At 65.1% G+C, this 24,335-nt stretch overlaps 1 protein-coding gene across 1 annotated transcript in view; it reads left to right on the top strand.

Moving 5' to 3' along the window:
* The window catches only part of NPHP4 (nephrocystin 4), a 75,782-nt gene that overhangs the window by 47,989 nt on the left and 3,458 nt on the right, over positions 1–24,335 (top strand). Inside the window, exons 11-23 of the mRNA XM_054583334.1 lie at positions 2,406–2,467; positions 4,201–4,308; positions 5,637–5,782; positions 5,902–6,093; positions 6,554–6,741; positions 11,265–11,425; positions 12,586–12,766; positions 16,555–16,684; positions 19,090–19,312; positions 20,072–20,289; positions 20,374–20,563; positions 21,258–21,341; positions 23,962–24,118. Coding sequence (XP_054439309.1) covers positions 2,406–2,467; positions 4,201–4,308; positions 5,637–5,782; positions 5,902–6,093; positions 6,554–6,741; positions 11,265–11,425; positions 12,586–12,766; positions 16,555–16,684; positions 19,090–19,312; positions 20,072–20,289; positions 20,374–20,563; positions 21,258–21,341; positions 23,962–24,118 — 2,040 coding nt within the window. The remainder of the gene's footprint in view (positions 1–2,405; positions 2,468–4,200; positions 4,309–5,636; positions 5,783–5,901; positions 6,094–6,553; positions 6,742–11,264; positions 11,426–12,585; positions 12,767–16,554; positions 16,685–19,089; positions 19,313–20,071; positions 20,290–20,373; positions 20,564–21,257; positions 21,342–23,961; positions 24,119–24,335) is intronic.

A 24,335-nucleotide genomic window follows, 5' to 3' on the forward strand; every position in this document is an offset into this window, starting at 1 on the left:
ATACTGTGAATTTCAGGGAATCTACCTGCACACCTAAGTCCACATCTGGTTCCTTCCTTCTTTATTGTGGACAAGGTGGCGTTACACAGACTGTTTGGGGACCTGCCTCGTCCACTCTGTGCCTTGTCTCGGTGGCCCTTCCGTGGCAGGAGCCCCTTCTCCCAGCTGCGGGTTCCCCCACGATGTGCCGCTTTGGCCCCAGGGCTTTGGCGTCTGGGGCGCGCGCGCGTCCCGGTGGACCGCAGCGTCCGGTGGTGCAGCCGCAGGCTTCCTGGACACACCCCAGGCCGCAGGGTGCGCACGTCTGTTGCCTGGCTGTGTGTTGCCCTGGCAGTCCTGGTTGCGGGGGTTGGGCTTCCCATCAGGCCCCGCATCCTGGCTTTTGGGGGACTTGCAGGAGTGGAGGTGGGTGCTCTCCGGAGGGCACCCTGTTGTGTGGGTGCGGACAGTGTGGTCTGAGAAGCGACTCAGCCGACGCGCACCGCGTGGAGCCTGAGAACGGAACGATGGGACCCTGGGCCCTTGTGGTTCTGGTGGTGCGTTTTCTCTCAGTCCATGCCTCCTGGGGGCCCGTGGATTTGGGCTCCATGGCCCTTGAGTCACCAGGGGGCGCCTTTCCAGCCGCCAGCAAAACCTTTCTCGGTGCTGGGCTGTTCTCCGGGAGGTAAGGCTGCCTAAGCCAGGGCGTGAAGACCTGCCTTACCAGCCACAGCGCCAGCGCCGAGGCCTTGAGGAGGCGCGCATTTCGCCGCCCGGAGGCCACGCGGACCGACGGCTGGATCCTGAGTCCGGGCTTCCCCAGCAGAGGCACCCGGAGCCGTTTCCTGTAGTTTGTCCTCATCACCTGCATCAGCCTGCAGGCTCGTCAGGCTCCATTCCGGGCAGAACAAGGGATGCCTCGCTCGCTGCTGGTCGGACTCCTCTCTGGGCGGTTGGCGGGGAGGTGGGGGGCAGGGGCTGCCGTGCGGGGCTCAGGGAGGGCTGGGGAGGGGCGCGCTCTTCCAGGACGGCCCCCTTCAGAACCTCATCTGCGTGTTGCTTCCAGGGCGGTGACATCTTTCCTGGGGGGCCGGGCTCGGAGCTCGGCTCGTTAGAAGGGAGCCAGGCAGTGGCCCGGTGTCGCTGGCGGGTCGGAGCCCCCTGGCTGTCCCTGCCCCCCTTTCCCGTCAACCCGGTCCCTCAGCCGGAACCAGCTCTGCCCTCTGCAGGTGGCAGGGAGCAGAGGAGGGAGGGAGAGCCGAGGGCAGGTGGCCCACCGGAGGCAGGGTGAGGCGGCCTGGGTGGGGCGCTGACCTCTCCGGGGTCTGGGCTGTCCTGAAGTCCAGCGGGTGTGGTGGTCGTGCAGAGTGGACCCAGTCCGGTGCCTGAAGGGAACCGGGACGAGCGAGGCCGGTGTGGCCCCTAGGGCAGGGGATGGGCCGTGATCCTTGGGGAGTCCAGGCGGGTGCCCCGGCAGGCAGGTGCCTCTGTTGCACCTGGGCCGAAGGGGCTCAGGGCCGGCTGGGCAGCCCATGGGGGGCGGTAGGCGTGACGTGGGCAGGTGCCGGCGAAGGTGCGCAGTGCGTGTGGAGTGACTGAGGCACCGGAGACCCCTGCCTGGGGCTCCCATGCAGGGTGCAGGGCCTGGGCTTGGCGGGGACCGCTCGGCCTTGACCTCCCCCAGGGCCTGGGGATGGGCAGAAGCAGCCCGGCCCCACCCTGACACCCTGTAGGGACAGCGCTCAGCAGGTGGCTCAGGTGGAGGAGGCTGCTTGTGTGCGCCGGCTTGGCATCACCGAGGACCCTCTTAACCCCTCGTGAGGGGCCGTGTGGGGGAGGGCCTGGACCTCCCCGGTGCTAACACGCCCGCACCGCCGGCGAGCAGGGTCAGGGGCCAGGCTGTGCGCAGCAGGCCTCAGTGTGGCTGAGCGACCGGTGACCAGTGAGCCGCGCAGCCCGCCGCAGTGTCTGCCGTGCGTGTCTGTAGACACATTTCTTATTTAACAAACCGCGGGTCTGCCCAGCCCGGGGAGAGGCAGACCCGGCTCTCCGAAGGCGGGCGTGTGAGCAGGTGAGAAGGTGGGAGGCCCCAGGCGAGCCCGTGAGCAGCGACTGTCGGCGCGTCCGCCTCTCATGGAGCCCCCCTGAGTGACCCCGCAAAGCCAGGGCAGCCGAGCGCTGCTGCGGCCAGTGCTCACCCAGGGTTCGTCCTCCGAGTCAGGGACTTGGGAGGAGCTGCCCTGGGCGAGTTTCGTGCTCGCCCACGTCTCTCCGCTAAGCGTAGGGGCTGCCCGGTCGCTGCTGCCCAGCTCCAAGCGGTGGCTCCGCGACCTCTGGCAGGGGACATGCCAGGCCCTGCTGAGCTGGGGCTCGCGGAGCCCTGGGCCCCGCCGAGGCTGACGCCCTCCCCATGTGCTTCTCCCCAGGCCCGCCCGTGCCTCCGCCCCAGGGCCTCGCCACCTCGCAGGACTCGCCCGTGGGACCGGGGGTAAGTGCGGCCCCGGGGCCCTCTCGGGGCTCCAAAGCCGGTTATTTAAGTCTCTGGGGCAGGAATGTTCTCTCTGCATCGCCAAGGACAGTTGGTGCCTGTGTGCTTCCCTGGGGAGCCTCCAGGGGCGCCCCGGTCTGGAGACAGGTGGTGGCCCCCGTTGGCAGGCATCGGCCAAAGGCCTTGCGCCACCCTAACAGGAAGTGCTCTCCCCGATAGTCGTGTCTGAGGGCAGAGACCCGTCAGGACTGAGTAGCCGTCGCTTCTTCCTGAGACACCGAGGGGTGGTCTCGCCCACCCTTCTCCCCACCACCTCTGTCCCGAGCGGGCCTGGCTGTCACGGCGGCGCCAGGCTGAGCAGCTGGGCTGGTGCCGGCAGGGCATGGCCTCAGGGACCTGGGTTGTCAACGGCGGCCTGTCACTCAGGGCTTCCTGCGTGGGCAGGAGGCTCCCACTTACCGGGCCGCTGGCCGGCCGGCGCCGCTGCCCTGCTGGAAGCTGGAGGCCGTTGTGTGATTTTGAACGCGGTCAGGCTGGCTTGTGCCCCTGGTGACTCTGTCTGCCAGCCTCGCCCGGGAGATCGACTTTCTAGAGGAGCTGAATAATTCAGTATCAAAGGCTGTCCCCAGGAAGTGGATTTAATGTGCGCCATGCAGCTCGGAAACGGGATCAGAAGTGGATGTCGTATTTGCCTGAAGACACGTGTGGGGACGGCCTGCCGGCTTCCCTGCGGGGCTGTCCCGGCCTTTTCCCTCCAGCGGTGTCCATGTACCCCAGTGTTCAGGGACCGCAGGACAGCACTTCTCACTTCCAGGGGCCGGAGAGGCTCGCGACAGCATGTGGCTCTGAGGGCCACAGACCCTTAAGGTGCCCGCTGTCCCCGAACGTGCTGCCAGGACCCCCCAGCCCCACACACCCCTCCCCTGCTCCTTGGACTCCTCCTCCTTGGACACCTCCTCAGGCTCTGGGTCCGTCTCTGTACCAGCACCTCCCCCGGGCAGCTGTCACTGCTGACAGCAAATGTCCTGCTTATGATGTGGCCCCAGGATCTGAGAGACGGAGGGTCTCAGGAGAGGGCGGCCCGCACCCCTCCACGCCAACCTCTGTAGCAGGCTCGCCCGGCGCCAGGCTCCGAGCTGCACCCTTTCCATGAACTTCCACTCAATGCTCTTGATAGTCTGGGCTCGAGGTCCCGTCCTTATCCCCGTTTACACAAGAGGAGGCCGAGGCAAGAGGGCGGGCGACTTGTCCACGGCCTGGTGGGGATGAAGTGCTGAGCGGGGAGTCCGTCCCCAGCGCCTGCGCCGGCGGCTACGTCGGGAGCACAGGGGCTGGAACTGGGTTGGGGGGAGGGGAGCCTTGGCACGTCCGTGCAGAGATGGAAGCGGAAGCCCCGGCGGGTCCAAGGCCGCGGGCCCTGTCGCCCACGGGCGCGGAGGACCTGGCTGCCCTGGCCCATGCCCTTCTCCGCTCGCTTTTCCCTGTCGCTACTTCTATCCAACTGCCACTGTCCGGGAGAGGTCGCCGAACCGGCTCTCGGTAACCCAAGTAAAGGGAGCAAGAGGTGGTTCGGGGCTCCAGAGCAGCCACTGCCCGGAGGGCGCCGGCCTCACGCCTGGGCGGTCGCGCCTGGAGTCCCCCTGCCTCCCGGGGGGTGTGGCCAGCTCAGCAGGGGGCCTTCCGGGGGTCCCCGGGATCCTCACACTGTCTCACCTGAGCTTCCGTCCCCTCAGCTGTCGCTGTCCCAGCTGGCAGTGTCCCCGCGCTCTCCGACTCCTCGCCCCTCGGCCCGGCCCTCCTCCCGGCAGCCCGGCGGCGCCGCGCCCTCGCAGGCCCAGGAGGTAGGTGCGCCCCTTCCTGCCAGGCGGTGGCTCCGGACTCCTGGCCCTGGGAAGGCTGACTTTGCCTCCACGCTGGGCCCTGGCTGGGTGACTGAGCCCATCGCGGGCTTTCTGTGACATGGGCACAGGGACCCTCCACATTCCACAGATTTGCCACCTTCTGTCTGGTGATCAGCCAGCGTGTGGTCTGGGACGTCCTGCCAGCGCTTGGTCGAGGCTTTAGCTCTGCCCCTGAAAATGAGGCGAACCACCCAGGGCTCTGGGCCACGAGAAGGAGGGGAAGTTCCCCGATATAAAGACAGAGGGCCCTCTCCCGTGCCTGGCGGGGAGGGAGTGGGTGAGGCTCGCCATCCCCAGTTCCACTGCAGCTGACGGCCTGAGTGGGCCTGTATTCCCGCCGGGCCTGGGGCGTTCCCACGGAGCGTGGTCTCAGACGCTGGCCGCTGCGCCTGCAAACCGTGTCTCCGGGCTTGTGCTGGAGGTCAGTTGAGGAAAAGCAGCTCCATGCATCACACGTTGGAAACACTTGGTAGCGCTCAGTGCCATCTTCCAAACGGCGGGGCGGGGATAGAGGGAGGCCTAGGTTTACAGTTGTTCATCCAGTTGTTCAGACAGTTGTTCCATGGCCTCACGGCTGTGAGCCTACTTTTGCCTGCCCCCCGCCTGCCCCCCGCCACCCTGTGTGCCTTGGCCCCTGTGCTCGTGAGGGCCTTGCATCTCTTCCGTCATCAGCGTTGCTCCGGTTATGTGGCGTTGTTTTCTGAATGGAAACACAGAGCTTGGGGAGCAGCCTTGAAAGAGTGTGCTGGATTCCCAGACAGGCTTTCGGCTTAGACATGTGCCTCCCGCTCTGGAGGGAAGTGGACGTGGGTGCGGGCAAGGCCCGTGTGCACGCAGGAGCAAGGGTGCGGGGCACGGGCCGCGGCCGCTGGGCAGTGCTGCCCCGTCTCTGCCCGCAGGCACGGGGTGGGTGCCGGCCCCCCTGCCCTGCGCCCCCTCCACGGTCCTGAGTTGTGCAGAAAACCCACGGTCCCTTCCTCGGTGCTTTCAACTCACATAAAATACAAGATGCCCACATAAATTCAAATTTCAGATGAAAAATAACTTTTTAGTATGAGCATGTCCCAAATATGATGTGAGACATGCTTACACTAAAATGACTCGTTTACCTGAAATGAAAATGCAGCCGAGCTCCTGTGTTCTTATTGGCTAATGCTAACAACAGACGGGACAGTTCATGGGGGAGCCCCGTGTCTGAGCATTGTGGGCTGCAGGCAGGGGTCCTCATCCTTGGGGCCTCACGGGGCCCTCGTTTTGTCCCGCAGGAGTTCCCCTTGGAGGGCGGCATCTCCCACCTGGAGGCTGACCTGAGCCAGACGCCCCTGGCCCCGGGCCCGTGCGTGGCCGAGCGGTTGCAGGAGCTACCCTTCGCACCGGTGCATGCCCCTGTCGTCGTGGGGGCCCAGATGAGGAGGTGCGGGGGCTTGGGAGGGCGCGTGCCCCGGAGCGGAGCGGCGGGCTTGCCCAGGGCCGCCCTCGCGGCCCCTCCCGGAGGCTGGCTGAGGACGGCTCTGGTTTCGGCTCTGGCTTCAGCTCTGGCAGGACACTCTCGAGAGCCGCGCTGGCGCTCCTGCAGGGCTCGGGCTTCCCTGAGATCCTGGATGCCAACAAGCAGCCCGTCGAGGCTGTGAACCCTACAGACCCCGTGAAGTTCAGCCCTCAGAAGGAAGAGTCCGACCGCCTGCAGAGCAACGAGATAGTGCTGCAGTTCCTCGCCCTCAGCAGGTGCAGCCTTGACCTGCCAGCGCGCGTACCTCCCCCCCCCGTGCCCCCCCCCGCCCGCCCGGCTTTTGTGAGCTTCCCATCGAATGAAGGCTTCTGAGTGGCTCCGCCCCGGCAGAGCGCGCTGTGTGCGGTCTCAGGAGGCGGAGGCCTGCCCTCTGTCCCGATTTTGGTTTGCTGTGATGCTGCTTGGCCACGTCCTCCGGGGCCCTCCCTGCCGACAGGACGGCGTGCTGCGGGCCAGCTCGCGGGTGCTGGGGGCCCCGACGGCAGGGTCCTCCGGCCACACCTGGAGTGGGTGGACGGGGGCCGGGCTCCCGCAGGTCACGGGGGAGCCAGCTGTTCGGGAGGGCCAAGGGGGCAGCGTGTCCCGCGTGGCCCCCGCTGTCTCCCCGTCAAGGGTGCGATGGAAGCCCCTCCCCTCTGAGGGTACGTGATTAATTCTCAGCTTTGTTGGATTCAGGGCGCCCGAGGACGACCAGGGAACACCGTGGCCAAACACCGTGTATTTCACCTTCCAGTTCTACCGCTTCCCACCCACGACAACCCCGCGGCTGCGGCTGTCCCGGCTGGATGAGACGGGGGAGTCCCTCCCGGGCCCCTTGTCACACATCCTCGTTCCCATCGACAAGGACGGCTCCTTTGATGCTGGTAAGTGCTCCGCGCCTGGCAGACGCGGGGAAGCTGCACTGAGCCTGGTCTGCAGGTTTTATTTAAAAGTGCAGGACAGTGAAAATGTTCAAACACGTGCAGCATTTGAGAGACCGCTCTAAGGCGTCAGCTCTCGCGGTCTTGCCTGCGTCCCCGCCCCGGTCTCCTTCCAAACCAGCACTGTTTCAGAGCAAATCCCAGACGTTGTATGTATATCTGAAAAACTAGAGAGTCCTTTTTGGAAAACATAAGCTCCACGTTACCATACCACCTAAAAATTAAGAATAATTCCTTAATGTCATCAAATGCCCAGCCAGTGTTAAAATTTCCCCCATAACTTCGAACAGATTTCTGTAGTGTGTTCAGGTCCGGACGTGAGCAAGGGCCGTGCGCAGCAATGGGGGCGCTCCCGTCTCTGTCTGCCCGTGGGGGCCGCCACCGTCCCCACTGTTCAGCCTCAGTTGTCAGAACAGCCAAGAGCTCGTCCCCTAGAGCAGCCCACAGCCTACACTTTGGTTTTGCATCCCAGAGCTGACATCTGCGTCATTCCTGTCCCCCGTTTTCCTGAAAAGTGGGCGTTAGATCTGGATGCTGGATCCGGCGCGCAGTGTCCCTGCGGCCACGCGTCAGTGGCGTCTCCTCGGGCTGTGCTGTGGCCTTCGGGTGGGGGCGTGGTGGCTCTAGAACACCCCCTTCCTTGTCTGCCGGGGCGCTCCCACAGCGGGACACCTCCCCTCACCGACGACGTGGTTGCCTTCGGGGCAGGCGTGTGCGGAGGGCGCTGTAGTGCTCGCCCCCCTCCCCCCCGGCCTTTGGTTTGCTCCTTTCCGGAACCCTGAGACGGCGCCCAGCGTCCCCCGGCTGGGACCACTGGCTCCGCCCCCCGCCCCCCGCCCCCCCATTCTAAACTAATCCGTTTAAACTGCGGTGGAGTGAACGCACTACCGGGGGTTCTTGGGGCGGCCAGGTGTCCCCCCATGGCCAGCACCTGGCTCGCAAGGGGCAGCGCTGGGGGCTAAGGCCCGCTGCATCCTCAGCAGGAAGCGGCAGGGGGGAAAGGCATCGAAACGCCCCGTGAAGGTGGCCTAACAGCGTGGGCAGCAGGCAGAGGAGACAGGAGACAGATGCGGTGCTGGGGTGAAGCAGCTCATTATGTGACAATTAAGAGTAATTCACGAGGAAAACAGACAGTTCTGAAGCTGTGAACTTCTAATGAACTTGGCCTCAAAATATAAAGGAAAAATTGGCAGACTTTCTGAGGAGAAATTGACAAGCCTGCAGTCAAGGGAGATTTTGACACACTTTTCTCAGTAAATTGATAGATCAAGCAGAAAAAATAAGGGTATCATAAAATACAGTTTGAAAAGGTGATCTTATAAAAACCTGTACAACCAATTTAGAGAATATGCATCATTTTCAAGCACACTTAGAAACTTATGAAAACTGATAATACATGTATCAATGGATAGATTTAGGTCACCGAGCGGGTACCACCCCATACCAGGAGAATCTCTGTCAACTCCTGATTTAATGGCATTGTAGGACTAGACGCCACAAGGTCAGAAATCAGTCCTTGCCTCCCCCGACAAGGCTCCCAGCTGCTGGACTTCTTAAAATTTTAAAACATTTTTAATTATCCCATAGGTCCCTGAAGAAATTGAAATAGAAATGGCTACTTAAAACCAAATGAGAGCCCTGGCTGGTGGGGCTCAGTGGACTGAGCACCAGCCTGCAAACCACAGGGTCACCAGCTTGATTCCCAGGCAGGGCTCAGGCTTGGGTTGAGGGCCAGGTCCCCAGTTGGGGGCATGCGAGAGGCAACCACACATGGATGTTTCCCTCTCTCTTTCTCCCTGTCTTCCCCCTCTCTATAAATAAATAAGTAAAATATTTAAAAAACTGAGTGACAAAATAACATTGCATATCAAAGGTAACGGGATGCAAGTAAAGTAATTACAGGGAAATTTACCGCTTTAAACGCTTATTATATTGGGAGAAAAGAAAGTATCTTCTAAAGTGCTGATCTAATTATTCAACTCAAGAGGTTTGGTGAAAAAATAAAAAAACAGAACAAACCCAGTAACAGTAGGGAAGAAATTACAAAATGAGCACAACTGCCAGGAAAACAAAGAAATACCAGAAAGTGTCAGCCCAGCTGCTGGACACGGGGTCGCAGGTGCCGCAGGCACGGCTCCTGCTGCGGAAGGGGCAGGGCCGGGCAGCGGGCAGCGGGCAGCGGGCAGCGGCGGCCGCTTCGGCCCTGGGGCGGGGCTGTGGGCCCCGGCGTCCTCTCCGCCTGCGGGCAGGTCTGAAGAGAAGGACAGGAGGGCGAGCAGCTGGGGCCCTGCCCCTTCTCCCCGGGAGGAGCCTGCGGGGGCGGGGTGGGGGCGCTGGGCCCGTGCACAGGAGCGTGTGGCCGGGCGCACGGGCCGCAGCGTGTCCCGGTTTTGTTCTCTCAGCTCTCCGGGCTTCGCCCCCGGGCCAGGGCCGGCCGGGGTGTGCGCCTCTTACTGGGGTGGGGGCAGGGCAGTCACCACGTCCCCGCCTTCCTGCCCTTGCCGATCCTCCGGGACCCTCAGTGGACAGTTCAGGGAGCTCGTGTCCCCAGAGGCTCTGTCGTGAAGGCTCCTCTGCGCTGCTGCCGGAAGCTCACTCCTGGTTCTGTGTGGCGGCCCAGTGCGGCTCTGCAGCGCGGCGGACGGTAGTGCTGGGGTGATCCAGTGCCAGCGCCAGCTGCCAGGAGTCACTCCTTATCTGAGTGTAAATCCCTTTCCGGTGTGAATTCCCACCGAGAAAGTAGTCCAAAAGTTAAATTTCCTTGCAAATTGAAGTCCAGAGAAAATAAACTCCAAAATTGAATTTTCTTGTCATTGTGAATTAAAATTCAAAGCGCAAAATTGGTAAGTTAAAATCTAAAAAAGGCTTTGGCCATTTCTTGTAGGGCAGTGTCCATCGGAGGTCGGCCTGCCGGGGTGTCCCGCAGCCGCCGCCCCCCGCCCCCGCCCCCCGCGGGCTGTCCCTCTAGTCGCAGCGCTGAGCGTCCCCAGAGGCTCACTCGAGAGAGGCTGTCTTTCCCCGGCCGATAGCTGTGTAACGCATACGACACGGCGTGGAGTTCCAAGCGTTTTCACACGTGATAGACTTTTTTTTTCCAGAGCAGTCCCGGGGTGCGGGGAAACCGAGCCGGCAGGAGAGGCTCCCCTTGGATCAGCGTCTTGTGCGCGTGTGCTCGGGGTGCTTGTCACAGCGGGTGAGCCAATGCCAGGACATCGCTATGAGCCTCCGCCCCCGGTTTACAGGGAGGTTCACTCTTGGCGCTGTGCATTCGATAGGTTTTGACAGATGCGTCACGGATCCACTGTGACAGTGTCGTACGGGGCAGTCTCACCGACCTATGTCCCCTGTGCTGTCTCCCTTCTCCCTGCCCCGCCCAAGCCCCACCGGCCCCCGATCGCTCTCCTGTCTCCTGAGTTGTGCCTCGTCCAGCTTGTCCTACAGCTGGAACTACCTAGTGTGTGCTTTCCACGCTGGCTTCTGCCGCTCAGCAACACGCGTGTGAGATTCCTCCATGCCTCTTTGTGGCTCGATAGCTCATTTCTATTTAGTGCTAAATCATATTCCACGGTGTGGAGGGACCACAGCTTATTCGTCCATCACCTCTGGAAGGGCGTGTTGGTTGTTCCCAGTGAATAAAGCTGTTATAAACATTTTTGTTCAGGAGTTTGTGTTGACATAAAATTTCAACTCCACTGGGCAAATACCAAGGCGTGTGGCGGCTGGGTCACCTGGCGGGAGCCTGTTCAGTTTTGTAAGAACCGCCAGTGCCTTCTGCAGAGGCTGCAGTGCGCCGCGTTCCCAGCCGCAGCGCGCCGCGTTCCCAACCTCAGCGGGTGAGGCTCCGGCTGCCCCATGTCCTCGCCAGCGCGTGGGGCTGTCAGCGTTCCTGATTTTAGCTCTTTCAACGTGGCATCTCATGGCTGTAGTTTGCATTTCCCTGTGACGCAGGATGCGGAGCAGCGTTTCCCACGATCACTGCCACCCATGCATCCTCTCCGGTGGGGCGTTCCCGGGGCGGGGGCGGGCCTGGGCCACCCCGGCAGCGGCTGCGGAGCTCTGCAGGCGTGAGTGTGAACACCCCAGTTTTGACAGGCGGTGCTGATTCATTCCTCCTTAATTCCTGTGCTCACTGAAGAACGAACCCCCCCCACCCCCAGCCAGCCCGCGAGGGCCCCCGTCCCCACCCAGCCTGGACTCTGGTACCAGCACTTGCTGAAAACCACACTCTTATGTTGGGAGGAGCTTCCTGTATAATTTGGAAAGAAACGTAGTCTTCGGAACAGCACTCTCCATTTTGTTAATTTGGGTGTTTTATGATGTTTTTGATTACTGTGTCTGTGAAACCATAGCTGTGATGGAAACAGAAATTAGCCCTGGCGACCAGAGCAGAAACCTCGTCCAAGTGTAAAGGTGATAAATGACTCACTCCAGTCGCCTTTGGCCTCACCGGGGGTCTCTCTGCACAGGGTCCCCCGGCTTCCGGCTGAGCTACCTGGTGGGCCCGGGGCTCCTGAGGCCTGGGGAGCAGCGCTGGTTCGCCCGCTACCTGGCCCTGCAGACCTTGCAGCTCGACGTCTGGGATGGGGACTCCCTGCTCCTCATCGGGTCGGTGGCCGTCCAGATGAAGGTGACGGGTCCCCTGCAGGCTGGGCGCCATGGGCGGGGGCGGGGGCCGCCCTGAGAAGGCGGGTCCGTCTGCTCCTGGTGGTGCCCGTTGCCCAGCGCTGGACTGTGGTCTGGCTCCATCATCCATAAGCTAAGAGCACCGTGCAGCCCCCTCCTTCCTGCAAGGAGCTGACGCCTGTGAGACCCGCCCTCTGCCTTGCTGGGCTCCCGGGGGTCGCCATCAGCACCCCCGCAAGCCGGCTGCCCGGCGGGGCTGCCTCGTCTCCGAGGGCCTGGCCCGCCCCAGGGCTGCCTTCTGTGTGCAAGGGCGGGCCCTGGCCGGCTGGGGTTGGCCGAGGCCTGGGGCCAGTCCCCCAAGTCCTGCCCTTCAAGTTCCAGTGGAGTGAGACTCGAATCCTTTCTCTCCTGGGCTTCCCATCCCGTCACCCACTAAACCTGAGCCCACGCGTTCATCCCCGTTCTTCCCTGGGGTCTCCCCAAGCCCCTTCTGTTCCGTGACCAAGGCCCCAAGGGCCGGCGTGGAGTTGACAGGGCAGCTCCTGGGCCAGGGACCGGGGTCCCTTCCGGCAGCCGCTGTGGCGGGAGGTCCTGAGAGTCGCTCCTGCCACTCTGGGGGTGGAAGGGGAAACGGCGCCGTGGCGGCCGCCCCCCGCCCTTGCGCTGGCAAGTCTCTTCCGTCCCATGTGGCTGCTCTCCTGCCAGGCCAGCCATGGCCCCCTTGGTCCCCCTGCCCGCCTGGGGCCGGCCCCTGCAGCAGTGGCGAGTCACAGAGACTGCGGCCCCCGGCCGCTCCCTCCCTGCTCCGCAGGCCCTTCGCCCTGCGAGCCCACGGCTCCTGGAAGTGGCAGCCAGGCTGTGCGTGGGGCTCCCCGGGCACCACGCCCTCTTCCCCTGGGGCTCAGGCTGCTCCTCCCTCCCTGAGGGCTGACCCGGGCTGTGTCCCCTCGCCCGTGACCCATGCTCTGTCCCCTCCTCCTCTCCACGGGGGCGGGGGTCTCTGGAAGGTGGCCCCCTGGTATTTCCTCGGCGGGCCAGTTGCGTTGCCCTTCATTCAGGGATTTGTGGGAAAGACCTGGCCGGCCTCAGGGACACAGGCTTTTGGGTGGGGGGCGGGGAAGGGGTTGGCCTTGCCGCCCTGACCCGCGCGCGTCTCTTCCGCAGCACCTCCTGCGCCAGGGGCGGCCAGCTGTGCAGGTCTCTCACGAGCTCGAGGTCGTGGCGACTGAATACGAGCAGGACGCGATGGTGATGAGCGGAGACGTGGCGGGGCTTGGCGGCATCAAGCCGATCGGCATCCGCACGGTGGTGAAGGGGTGGCTGCACCTGACCTTGGCCAATGTGGGTAAGAGTCCCGGCGGCTTTGTGTGGCCACCGTCGTTTCCTGGACAGCCGGTCATCTTCCCACCTGGGATGTGAGCTCCCCCAGGGCATGGGCACGTCGTGGGCAGCAGACACTCAGCAGGAATGTCTTGGCTGCCGAGCCTGCCCTGACCGCGGAGCCCGCCTGGGCACCAGTTGTTTGGTGTCCTGATTTCCGATCAGGATTTAGGGGCATCGGCTGTCTTGGTCTAGCCCGCGTTTTGTTTCTGGGTGCTGTCCCTGGGGCCCCGCTGTGACAGTCCTCCAATAAAGTGATGGGGGGCAGGATTTCACCAGGAGACCCGCCCACAGAGCTGCCTCCGGGAGGAGGAGGGGAAGGAGCAGTAAATGCTCCTGGACTTCCCTGTGGCTCGGGGACAGGGGACAGGGAAACACACTTCTTCACAGCCCGGCACCTCGACCTCGTGTCCCACACGTTCTCTCCTCCCACGTGCAGGGCACAGGGAGCGTGGGCTGGGCGCGACCTTCTGGGGGCACAGCCAAGGCCCCTGACGGGGCAGGGGATGGCGGCGACCTCCGGGCAGAGGGCTGGTGCCGGCTCCGGTGGGCTGCGGACAGGCCCTTTCAGCCTCCCTGGAGGGCCTGTGGGGGGCTGGGGGTTGTTTTGGGCAGAAGCGAGAGTTGGACAAATCCAAGCCTTTTGAGATATGGGGAGCAGGGTCTGTCTGGATGGGACTTGAACCTCTGCTCTTTGGTCGGGGGATTTTCCATCCCTCAAAACCCAGCCGAGTGTAAGGCCGGGCCCCATGGGCCCCGCGCCCCGCACGCTGGAGCCGGCGCCGGCACTGGAGCCGGGCAGCCGCAGGTGTGCACGGCTCATTAAGTCGGCTTCGAGGTTCCTGCCTGCTTGTTTACAAATGTTGGATCCGAGGCATCTGGGAGAATAGACAATGTGGAAACAGCAAAACTCAATTAGGATCCGGAGAAATAAATGAGCCGCGTGTGAGAAGCAGACATTATTCAGGAGCTCGCGGGCCGAGGGAGTTGCAGGGAGCGCTAGCTGCGAGCTCCAGCTCATGCTGGTTATTTTTATATTTAATTCACCAACCCGCAAACGTGCAGTGACTCCGGGTGCTACAATCTTATCTTCAGAAGAAAGATTAGCTCCATTATGTGTTATCTTAAATTGTCACTTTCATGCCTTGCCTGCACGGGGGAGATAAGCTCGTGGGAAGGAGCCTGAGACGCCCCTGGAGAGGCTGCCTCTCCGGCGCGTTGCCAGCACGCGAGGGGCGGTCAGCAGAGGACGGACACGCACCCGGCGCACTGTCCCTGCGCAGCGTGCTGCCGTTTCCGCTGAACGTTTTGCATTTTATGGGCAAAAAAGTGTTGTGGCTCTTACTTCCCTGTAAGCCTGGCTGCTCTGCACCGAGCAGCTGGCTTGGCCCAGCGGATCGGGTGACCGTGGTGGAGCTTCCCGGTGACGGGCCTGCCAGGGTTGCTGTGCCTGACTCGGCCTCGCCAGGGCAGCGCCCCGAGGCTTCTGCGTCACCGCGCATGCACACGGCCACCAGAAGAAGCGCCGGCGCCGGCGCCCAGGTCTACGGTGAGCCTTCCTGCGGGAGAGGGCTGCTCGCGGGCGCGGTGGCTCCTCGGCTCAGACCAGCATGTTGGTGCTCCCAGCAGCCTGCTTTGCAGCTGTCCCTTGGTGACCCTTTGTGACGTAGATGTCACAAGAGGCATGTTCTTCTCCTTGACCCCAGGGGGCCTGCTTGCGCAGCGGGGCCCCTGGGATCTGCTGCCCTCCCGGGAGAGGCCGGGCTGCACCGAGCCCTGGCCCGCGGTCTGTCCCCACGTTCTGAGGGCTGCAGGAGGGCCGGGTGGCGTGCGCCGTGACAGGCGGCTGGGGTTTGGGGTGAGGCAGCGGCGACGTGCTCTGTTCCGTGGCGCAGCTGCGTCAGGAGCCCTGTGTGCTGGGGAGGCTGCGGCTCTCCTAGCACGTTGCGGGTCCCACGTTGTGGGTCCCAGCTGTGACCTCTGTCCCGCTGGAGAGGGGGCACCGGCAGACGTTTCAGACTGAAAGCTGTGCCCGGAGGGAATAGAGCACCTCCCCCACCAGCGGCCCTTGAGCCACTGTGCAGACAGAACCTCAGCTCATCCCGCTGACTGTTGCTTCCTGTGAACAAACCCGCGCTCCAAGTGCAGCACAGGGATCCTGGGGATGCCCCTTGTCTGTCTAGGAGGGGACCGTGTGGTCCTGCTGGTCCCACTGCCGCAGTGACTGATGTCTGTCCCCTCGGGAGCCTGAGCTCCGAGGACTCTGGGTGCCTGCCCCGCACGCTGTCCAGCCCGGGGCCTGTCCTGGGGTGGTTTCCCTGGTCTCTGTGCATCTCCCAGAGGCTTAGAATGGGCTGGGGCTCCTTTCAGGGCAGTGCTGGGAGGCGGGGTGCTGGGGCAGCCTCGCCTGCCGGGTCGGGGTGCCCAGCTGTAGGATGGGGGGCGGGTGGAAAAGCTGCGGGAGACTCTGGCTTCCCTCTGTGTGGAGGCGAGCGCAGGTGGCACGTGCCGTCTGCCGGACAACCTTACAGTGGGCTCTTGGGATGGTGCAGAACTTGCCAAGGCCTGTGGGGCCATGTGTCCCCTGATGCGGGAGAAACAGTGCAGAGCCAGGGGCCCGGGCCACCTCCGAGCTGCTGCAGGGAGGGCGGGCTCAGGCTTGGGGGGGCATGTCATCTCTGCCCCCGCAACATGGAAAGCAGGGAGCTGTGAGGGGACCTGCTGCTGTCTCCTGGGGTCTGGAGGGGGCAGACCCACTTGGAGCAGCACAGAGACCGCCAGCCTCAGCTCAGAACCGGTCTAGGGAGACACTTCGTCAGGCAGCTGGACACGAAACCCCCTGTGCCACGGCGAAGGCGCGGCTCGCACCTGCGGGCAGGCCGGCCCTGAGCTGCCTGGCCGGCGCTGAGCTCGTCACAAGGGCCAAGGGCAGCAGGGGCCGAACTGAGCGGGCAGGTCGCCCCATCCTCTTGGGCAGAGCAGCCGGGGCGGCCCTGGGGACAGCTCCCAGCGTGCCCTCCAGGAGCTCCTCGCCTGCAGAGCCAGGAGCGTCAGCGGTACCCGGAGGGATGGGAAACGAGCGGCCGGAGCCCCGTGAGCGGAGCAGGTCGGAATGTGGCCGCCCAGCAGCGCGCTGCCGGCCCCGGGGCACCCACGCGGAGAGGCCGTGGCTCTCAGCTGGGATCCCGTCCTCCCACAGAAGCGTTTTTGCGGTGTCCTGCGGCAGACACCTCTTACCCCGATGCTCAGATGCCGGCAAGTCAGAGGGCCGCTTCCAGGTCAGCCCAGGGGAGTGGGACGCGCGCGGGGCCTCGGGGCTGACCAGGCCCGCCAGGGGTCCGTCCCTGCAAAGGCTTCGCTGTGAAAGCGGCCGCGGGGGTTTCACTCCCCCCCGCGGAGGCGCTTGTACCTCCGGGACCGTGTGGGGCCGGGCGTTGGCGCGAGTGCACAGGGGCCTTCCTGGAACACAGCGACGCAGGAGCCACGCGTCACGGGCTGCTGCCACAAGCCGGTGACCTCTGAGTGGGCCGAGGCAGCGCCCGGAAGGAGGGACGGGGCCCCGGAACGGGGGGAGGTCGGAGAAGAACACGCCCCGGCCGCCGTCACCTCTCGCTGGCAGATTCAGACCGAGAGCGGAGCGGGGGCCAGAGGCGTGCGCGGCCCGTGTGAAGCCGGGCCTCCTCGTGCCGTGTGCTGTGTTTCCCTGGCTCCTGTTTGGTATTAATGTGCCGTGCTGGGGTGGTTTTCGTTTAGGCCACTTGTGTGAACAGAGGGGGAGAAGTTCCAGCGTGTTGCCGCCCTCCAGGTCGCGGGTCATCTCGAATGACGGAGCCGGCTGCTTCGAGGGAGGCAGCCTCCTCACGCGTGGGGGCCCGAGACGTGAGTGGACCGGCAAGCGGGGGCCGGGGGTGGGGGTGGGGGTGGGGCGCAAACCGAGGGGCAGAAGGCTGCGTGGCATGCCTGTGAGCGTGTGCTCGGGCGGCCGTGCCCCGGCAGGTCTGGGGCGGAGTGGCCGCCACCAGTGTCCAGCGCGGGCCGCGCCGATCCCCCGCGTTCATCAGGCCCAGCACCCTGGGCAGGGCTCTGTGGGAGGCGCCTGCTGTTCTGCAGAGGAGCCATAACCCTGCGAGTGGCCGGCTTTTCTTAGCTGCTCTTCCTCAGGGGAAGAAGAAATGAGGAAAAGGTCAGGGTGAGCGTAGCCTGGTTCTCAAAATGAATTTGAAACTCCTGTGTTGGGAAGAGGAGGAATAAACTAATTTTGAAGCTTGGGAAATAACCTGGGCTTGGTGACAAGATTTTTCATTGCAGGGAAGTTTTTCTTCCCCTTAAAATGACCCACAGACCTGGACGTGAAATACTCGTCGTTGGAATGAAAAGGGGAAAGTGTCCTTTCAGTAGCGCGGAACCTCCCCCACCTCCTGTCCCCGCCCCCCCCCCCCCCCCGCGCCCACATCGCACATCTCCCGTGACCCCAGTCTGCCGTGAGCTGCCTGTGTTGCCGGTCCTCTGACTTTGTAGACCTTGAGCCTGTGTTCCGGGAGGGTCAGGCCGCGGCTGGGTGGAACAGCGCAGCCAGGGGGTCCATCTCGGGAGGGTGCTAGGGTCCCACGGGTCCCCTGAAACCCCAGCTAAAGCTCCGCGGGTCCTCACACGTTCTCAGAGAGGAGCCCTGCACGTTCATCCCTGGCCCGTGACCCAGGCCGGCGCAGAGTCTTCAGGGCCAGCTTCCTTGTTTCGGGGGTCAAGGAGCTGAGGCGAAGAGAGGCTGTGTGTGTGTTTCCTGCTCTGCAGCCAGTCTTCCCTGTCCCCAGCCGGCCCCTCTGGCCACTAGGGGAGTGGATGAGGGTCGGAGTGAGGACTCCGCACTCCAAACGGAGCCTGGGAGCCTTCAGGAAGCCCACAGCCCGGGGGCCGGGGCCCCGCCAGGCAGCTCGGGCCGGTGATGGGCGAGGGTGGGCTGCGGGAGCGGAGAGCTCCTGGGGTCGTCGGTCCGCTCGTCCCTCTTACCCAGAGCCGAGGCCAGGTGCCCCGTGGGAAAGGCGTGCCTCCTGCTCTGGGCGCGGCTCTGGAGCCGGGGCGCGTTGCCTGCGAAGCCTGGCTCTGGCTGCTGGTCGCTGGGACAGCCTTTCTGCTGCTTTGGAACCTGGAGAGGTGCCCACGGACAGCCCCGCAGCCTGCTCGCCTCCTGCCCCGGGCCCTGCTCCCGGGGCCCACGGGCCGTGGGTGCTCAGACCGGGTCCAGGCTGCACCGGCCATCCCCGCCCGCCCGCATCCCAGAGACACGGAAAGCGCTCCCTGGGGCGGCAGCCGCGTAACAGGACATCCGCGCCAGCTCGCAGCACCAGGCGGCCGCTCGCTGGCTCTGAACTGGAATGGCCGCGGTAGCACCTGTTTGCTTGTGGGGGGAGGACGGTGGGTGAGTCGGCGGCGGGGGGGCGCGGCTTCCCCACGGTGGGGACCCGCTGTCGGGGGCTGCAGACGGGCGAGGACAGAGCGGGGCCAGGCGGGCGCCGGCGTCCCGGGGTTCCGAGAGCCAGGAAGGGCCCCGGTCTGTAGCTGGGGCGCTCCTTCTCCCCTGCCCACGGGCGCCGGGTTGTGTAGTTGTCTGGGAATCTTGCGTGTCAGCCGTGACATGGCGTGTGCGGCGCTGTTGCCGGCACAGCCGCTGACAGAAGGAAGACACGCAGCTCCTCTGCCTGCCTGGCCTGCCTGCTTCCGTTTGTCGGCTACACGTGTGTCCAGGGTGCCGGCGCAGCCCGTGTGGGGCGTGAGCCTGGGAGCCGGGCCGGTCTGAGCTCTACCCGCCCCGGCCGGCCGGGGGCCCCGGCCCAGGGCACAGCCCCTCAGAGCCCCCGCTTCCGGGTCTGAGCCTGGGGCTGTGGCCCCCAACCCTACCCCTGCCGCCAGGGTGGGTTTGAGGACCTGCCGGGACAGTGTGCCCGATGGTCCAAGGGGTGCCCCTGGGGGGCTGCGTGTGGCCAGTGCCAGGTGAGGGTGTCCTGGGCCCTTGGGCATCCTGGGAGCCTGAGCTTCAGTCCGCTGACCTCCCCCTAGAAAATCACCTAGCGTGTGTCAGTGAATTTGGTCTGCGGGCTGGGATCAGACTCCTTTTGTCTGCAGGGCTGGTCAGGAGGACGCTTGGAGACCAGTTGTGCAGTGGCCGCCTTTGTCACTGTAGAACGTGCAGAAACGAGGGACACGCAGGGCTCCCTCCAGGCCATGTGGCTCCGGGGTCTCGGCGCCACGTGCCCTGTAAACTCCAGCTCCTCTAAACTCTCCAGGGATGAGAAACGTGGTCCAGGCACAGAAGCTGGCGGACGTGGACAGCGAGCTGGCGGCCATGCTCTTCGCCCCGACAAGGCCGGGCGGCAGGGGGCCCCAGGGCGCCGGGCAGGAGGGGGACGCTGTGCGCAGGCGCAAGCTGGAGCGGATGCGGACGGTGCGTCTGCAGGAGGCGGGGGGCGAGCGCGGCGGCTGGAGGACCGGCGTGCTGGTGAGCCCCTCCCCTCGCGTCCCCGGGCGGTCGGGGCCGAGGGGGCGTCGAGCGGGCCCAGGCGTTCGGGGTCCCGGTGCCGCGGGGCCCTCCCGGCCTTGGCTCTCGCAGGGTCGTCAGCGGCAGGTTCGCAGGAAAGGCAGGTTCACAGTGGCAGGCTCGTGTCTAGGCTCCAGCCCGGGGTGTGTCTGGTGGCCAAGGCCACCGACCCATGGGGCGCCTGTGCGGGGAGGGTAGACAGAGAACCCATGACTGACCCCCCGGGGCAGTGTGCCAGCTGCCTGGATGCAGCTTGAGGTCCGTCAGGGCAGGACGCCTCCCCCCGGCAGGGACTCTGTGTGCAGGTGGGGCTCCCGCTGCCACACTGGGGACCTGGCTGGGGAGCCGACCCCTGTCCTGGTTCTGAGGTCACCCTTTTCTCTCTTGTTGGAAATCTGGTTTCAATGCCATGCGGTCGGTGCCTGGTACCAGCCTCCTGGGTGTGGGGGGCAGGGGGAGTGGGCAGTGGGTTGCAGGTAATCGGGGGCTCACAGGGCAGACGCCCTTCTGTGGGCAGGACGAGGCCAGGAGGGCCGCAGACGTCCCTGTGGGGGACAGGCATGCCCCCTTCCGTTCACCGCCCTGCCCGGCCCGGCCCACCTGTGAAGAAGGAGGTGGCGGCGACTCCAGAGGAAATGTGGCGGTCGTGGCGGGGGTGGGGAAGGGGCTGGGGAGCAGCCACAGAGGTAGAGAGGGACGGGGGCCCGGGTCCGACCCTGTGCCTCGCCGGCCCTGCAGGACGTCCGCGCACAGCACGCACGGGACCTGCAGGTCATTGCCGCCTACCGGGAGCGCACGAAGGCCCAGAGCATCGCCAGTGCGCTCAGCCTGGCCATCACCACGGAGCACACCATCCACACCACGCTGGGCACGGCCGAGTTCTTCGAGTTCGCGCTCAGGAACCCCCACAACACGCCGCAGACTGTGACCATCGAGGTGGACAGCCCCGAGCTCAGGTGGGGCCTGCTGTGGGTGGTGGGACACTCCCTGCGGCCCCTGGGGGCGGGGGCGGCCCTGCTCAGCTCTGCGTGCCCCCCCAGCCTCATCCTGGACAGCCGGGAGTGGAGGCACTTCAAGGAGGCCGCCGGCCTGCTCACGCCCCTGGAGGAGGACATGTTCCGCCTGCGGGGCAGCCTCGCGCCCCAGCTCTTCCTGCGCCCCTGGGAGACCGCCCACATCCCCTTCAAGTACCAGACCTTCTCCGTGGCGCAGGTGGGCTGCGAGGGGCTGGCGTCAGGGCACCTGGGGAGCCCCGCTTGGCTGTGGGGGCTTGGGAAACCTCTGAGCGGCGGTGTGCGGACGCGCCTCCAGGCCGCTGCCCTGCGCCCTCCGGCACCTGGCGCCCGCCTGTGCACATGCGGGCGTCATGCAGGGCCGGGCTGTCCCTGAGCCTCTTTGCCAAATTGGTAAAGGGCCTCCTGGACCCCTGAGGGGCTCCCAGCTGAGGTTTCCCGGGAGGGTGTGAGGTGTGCACGTGTGCATGTGTGTGCGCGCGTGGGTGTGCGTGTGAGTGGGGAGGGCGTGGGCATGTGTTTCTTGTTTGGGCGGTTGACCCTTGGGGTCAGTTCTATGGGGTAATGGTCACCCCTTCAGTGGCCTGAGGAGCCCCGGGGGCCCAGACCCCTGCCGGCTCTGGGACACCCTGGGTGCCAGGAGCTGTCAGTGCAGTGGGGAGGACACCAGGCCCCGGCTCCGCGCAGAGCCGGTGAGCGGGGCGCACCCCCGCCCCCTCCCCCCCCGCAGCCTCCGCAGCCTCTCTGGGGCCATGCGGCTGGCCATGGCCGTCACCGCCAGGAGCGTTGCGGTGAGAGTCAGCGAGGCCCCGGGTGGCCGCGGTTCCTGCGGGCAGAGCGCCTGCGGTGGGAAGCAGCACCAGCGCCCGGACTCCGCCTGCGACCCGCTGGTGCTGACCGGCTTCCCGCAGGCCCCTGCTGACCTGGGATCGGAGAAGGACCCCGACCCCGGATCGCCTGGGAAGCCCAGCACGATGCCCACCAGACACGCCAAGGTGAGGGGCGGTCCACAGGCCTGTGACCTAGCGTGCTCACGGCCTCGGGGTGCGGGCCGCCTGTCCGCTGGGCGGACCCCGCGAAGTGTGTCGTGCCTCCTGCTGGTCCTCGTGCCGCCCGGGCCTGGCCCCTCTGCCCTTCTCAGGCCGCCCGGGGGCGGGGCACTCAGAGGTGGACTCCCAGGTCCTCAGTGGGCAGTGACGGCGTCAGCCAGGTGCTGCGTGGCTGCCGGGGGCGTCTGGCATGGAGGCGTCTCCCTGGCTGCCCGCCGTTCGCAGCCCTCGGACCTGGGGGCAGCCGGTAGGTGGGGGCACGCGGTGGCCGCTTCAGGGACGTTGCCCGTCCTGCCATCGGGGTGAAGCGGTGGGCCCTGCCCTTGGCTGCGGCCGCCAGCGCACTGGCCGTCCTGACACAGGCCTCCGCGGGCCTCCTGCCCTTCCCTTGCCAATTGGTGGCGAAGCGAGGGGTGCCCTGCCCTGCGCCGAGGCCAGCGTCTGGGCGTCTCGTGTGGACTCGGTTGGCGTTCGCTGGGCTTCTCGTCCCTGAGGCACTGGTGCTGACACTGTCCCCTCTTGGGCCACTGCTGCCCCTTTCAAGTTAGCTCCTGTGCCTTTCTTTTTAAACTTTTTGTTTTGAAATAATCTCAGAGAAGAGTTGCAAGAGGCAGTGCCAGGGACTCCCACCTTTGCCCCGGTTTCCCAGTCGGTGACACTTTGTGCCGCCCTCTCCCTCCCTCTTTTCTGCCGTGTCGCCTCCGAGCAGCTGCAGGGTGAGCTGTGGGCAGGAGGCCCGTGGCCCTGAGGCCTAGAGCTGGCAGGTCCTGAAAGTGGGGACCGTCGGGGCCGCCGCCACCGTGGAAGGCCGCCGTGCCTGGCCCGGCTCGCCAGACCCCGTGTGCGCGGCTTTGGCGTCCTGACAGGGCCCACGGGCTCCCCGGTCCACGGGCCTCTTCCCGCGGGCGCCCTGCCCGCGGCCGGGGGACTGCCGTGTGCCAGCAGTGTCCCTGAGGTGGGCTTGTCCGGCCTCCGCTGGGGACGGCCTTCGGCTCAGGCCCTCCGGGCAGGGAGGCCGCGCTTCCGCTGTGTCCCCCTCAGGGCCTCCCGAGGGAGGGGCGGCGCTGTCCTGCGGCGGGGGCTGGCCCCTCCTGTTCAGCCCACACGGTGCCTGCCAGGCATCCGCTCTGTGAAAGTAATTGAGAGGTTTGTGCTGGAGAATCAGAGAGTAAGGAAGGGGCGCTTTGCGTAAACGGCGTGGTGCCCATCGCACACGCCGCCCCGGGCTCTCCGTCCGCCGGGGCCCCGCTGGCGCGGCTGGCGACGGCAGGTTTCACCCCTCCTCCTGCACGTGTTTGCTGGCATTCGGACCGAGACAGCTCTGCCCTCGTCCCGTTGGCTTATTCCATTTATGTTTTTATACCGTACGGATGTGAATTCCTGTTTTAGTCAGTGTAACTCGCTACAGTCGTTAGTTGTTTTACTGCTCCTGTTGTCCCCGACTGGCCAGTGACAGCCACTTTAAGCTGGCTCCTGGGGCCTGGGACCCGTCCCTGTCCTCTGAGTGCCTCCTTCCTGCCTGGAGCTTCCTGAGTCATCGTGTGCCGTCCCAGCTCCGTTTCCGGAACCGGCCACTTGTCCAAGGCGTCTTTGGCGGAGGATGGAATTTAGAAATCAAAGCTGGGTGCCGGGTGCTCACCGCCCCGGGGCGCGTCGGCTGAGCGCGCTGCAGAGCCCCTGCCTGCACCGCCATCGGGGGGTGCTAGAGGGCGGGGTTCGCCTGGCTCCCAGGGCAGGCAGGTCGCGGGCCTCCGCAGGGGCCCTGTCCAGTTCTGTGGTGGGAATCCTGGCTTCATCCTGTTCCATGTAGCCGCCTGTAGGCTCCGCCCCCTGAGCACGGCCGCCCCGGCTGCCGACCCCGCGGGCTGGTGCCCGGGCGCGCGTGTGTCCATCAGTGCCGCCTGCGGCCAAGGCGGGCGGGGTTCCGAGCGCTTCTTTTGCCCTGTGTCCACATCGACTTCAAGGATTCTTCTCCGGGTAGTTAGGTCGCCAACTCGATGGGTAGCTAGATCTGTGGTATATTTCCTATGTTTTAAAAATAATTTAGTTTTTAAATTTACTAAACACATTTACATGAGTCCAAAATCAAACTGCAAAATGGGATCTATCTAGAAAGCACTTCCTCCTTCTGCACCCCTTCTGTGTGTGTGTGCGTGTGTGTGCGCGCGTGCGCACGCATGTGGTCCCGGGGCCCTCGGTGGCGAGGGTGCAGGGCCCCTCCTTGTTCCCTCTGCCATCAGCGCCGCTGTCGTGGGGGTGGGGGTGGGGGTGGGTTCACCGCGTACCCGGCTGTCCCCAGCGGAGGATGTTTGACTGGTTTCTAGCCTTTGCTGTTGCAAATAGTCTTATACACACACGGTTTTGCCGAGTTCCTCTCCGAAGGGCCTGGCCTGACGTGCGCCGCTTTGTAGACCCTGTGCCCTGTCTCTGGCCACGCCAGCGTCCACCTCGTGGGGGTGAGAGGGCCGCGGAGACCCCGTCCGTGTCCGTGGGCAGCCGGAGCCCACAGCTGCCCGCCGCCCGGTGTGTCCTGACGCTGCCCCCCACCCCCGCCCTCCGCCCGCAGGTGCTGTTCCGGGCGGCCGGCGGCCAGCCCATGGCTGTGCTCCGCCTGGCGGTGCAGCCCCAGCCGCACGTGGTGGACCAGGTCTTCCGCTTCTACCACCCCGAGCTCACCTTCCTGAAGAAGGCCATCCGCCTGCCCCCCCGGCACACGCCCCCAGGCAGGTCCCATTGGGCTCTGGCCGGCCTATGTGCCCCCCACAGCCGGGGAAGGGCCCCCCCAAGGTGACAAGCGGCATCGTCATGTTCCCTGCGAGGCTCTGACTCCAGCATTGGCCGGCACGTCTGTCAGCTCTGCCTCCTGCCTCTGTCACTTGCAGCAGCCATCCCCTCCCCTCCTCCGGAACGACAGAGCGCGCCCCGGGCTGGCCGACTGCA

This window comes from Pteronotus mesoamericanus, unplaced genomic scaffold (genome assembly GCF_021234165.1).
Source record: "Pteronotus mesoamericanus isolate MK-2021 breed Mesoamerican mustached bat unplaced genomic scaffold, CSHL_Meso_final contig_1193, whole genome shotgun sequence".
In the NCBI taxonomy this organism is placed as follows: domain Eukaryota; kingdom Metazoa; phylum Chordata; class Mammalia; order Chiroptera; family Mormoopidae; genus Pteronotus; species Pteronotus mesoamericanus.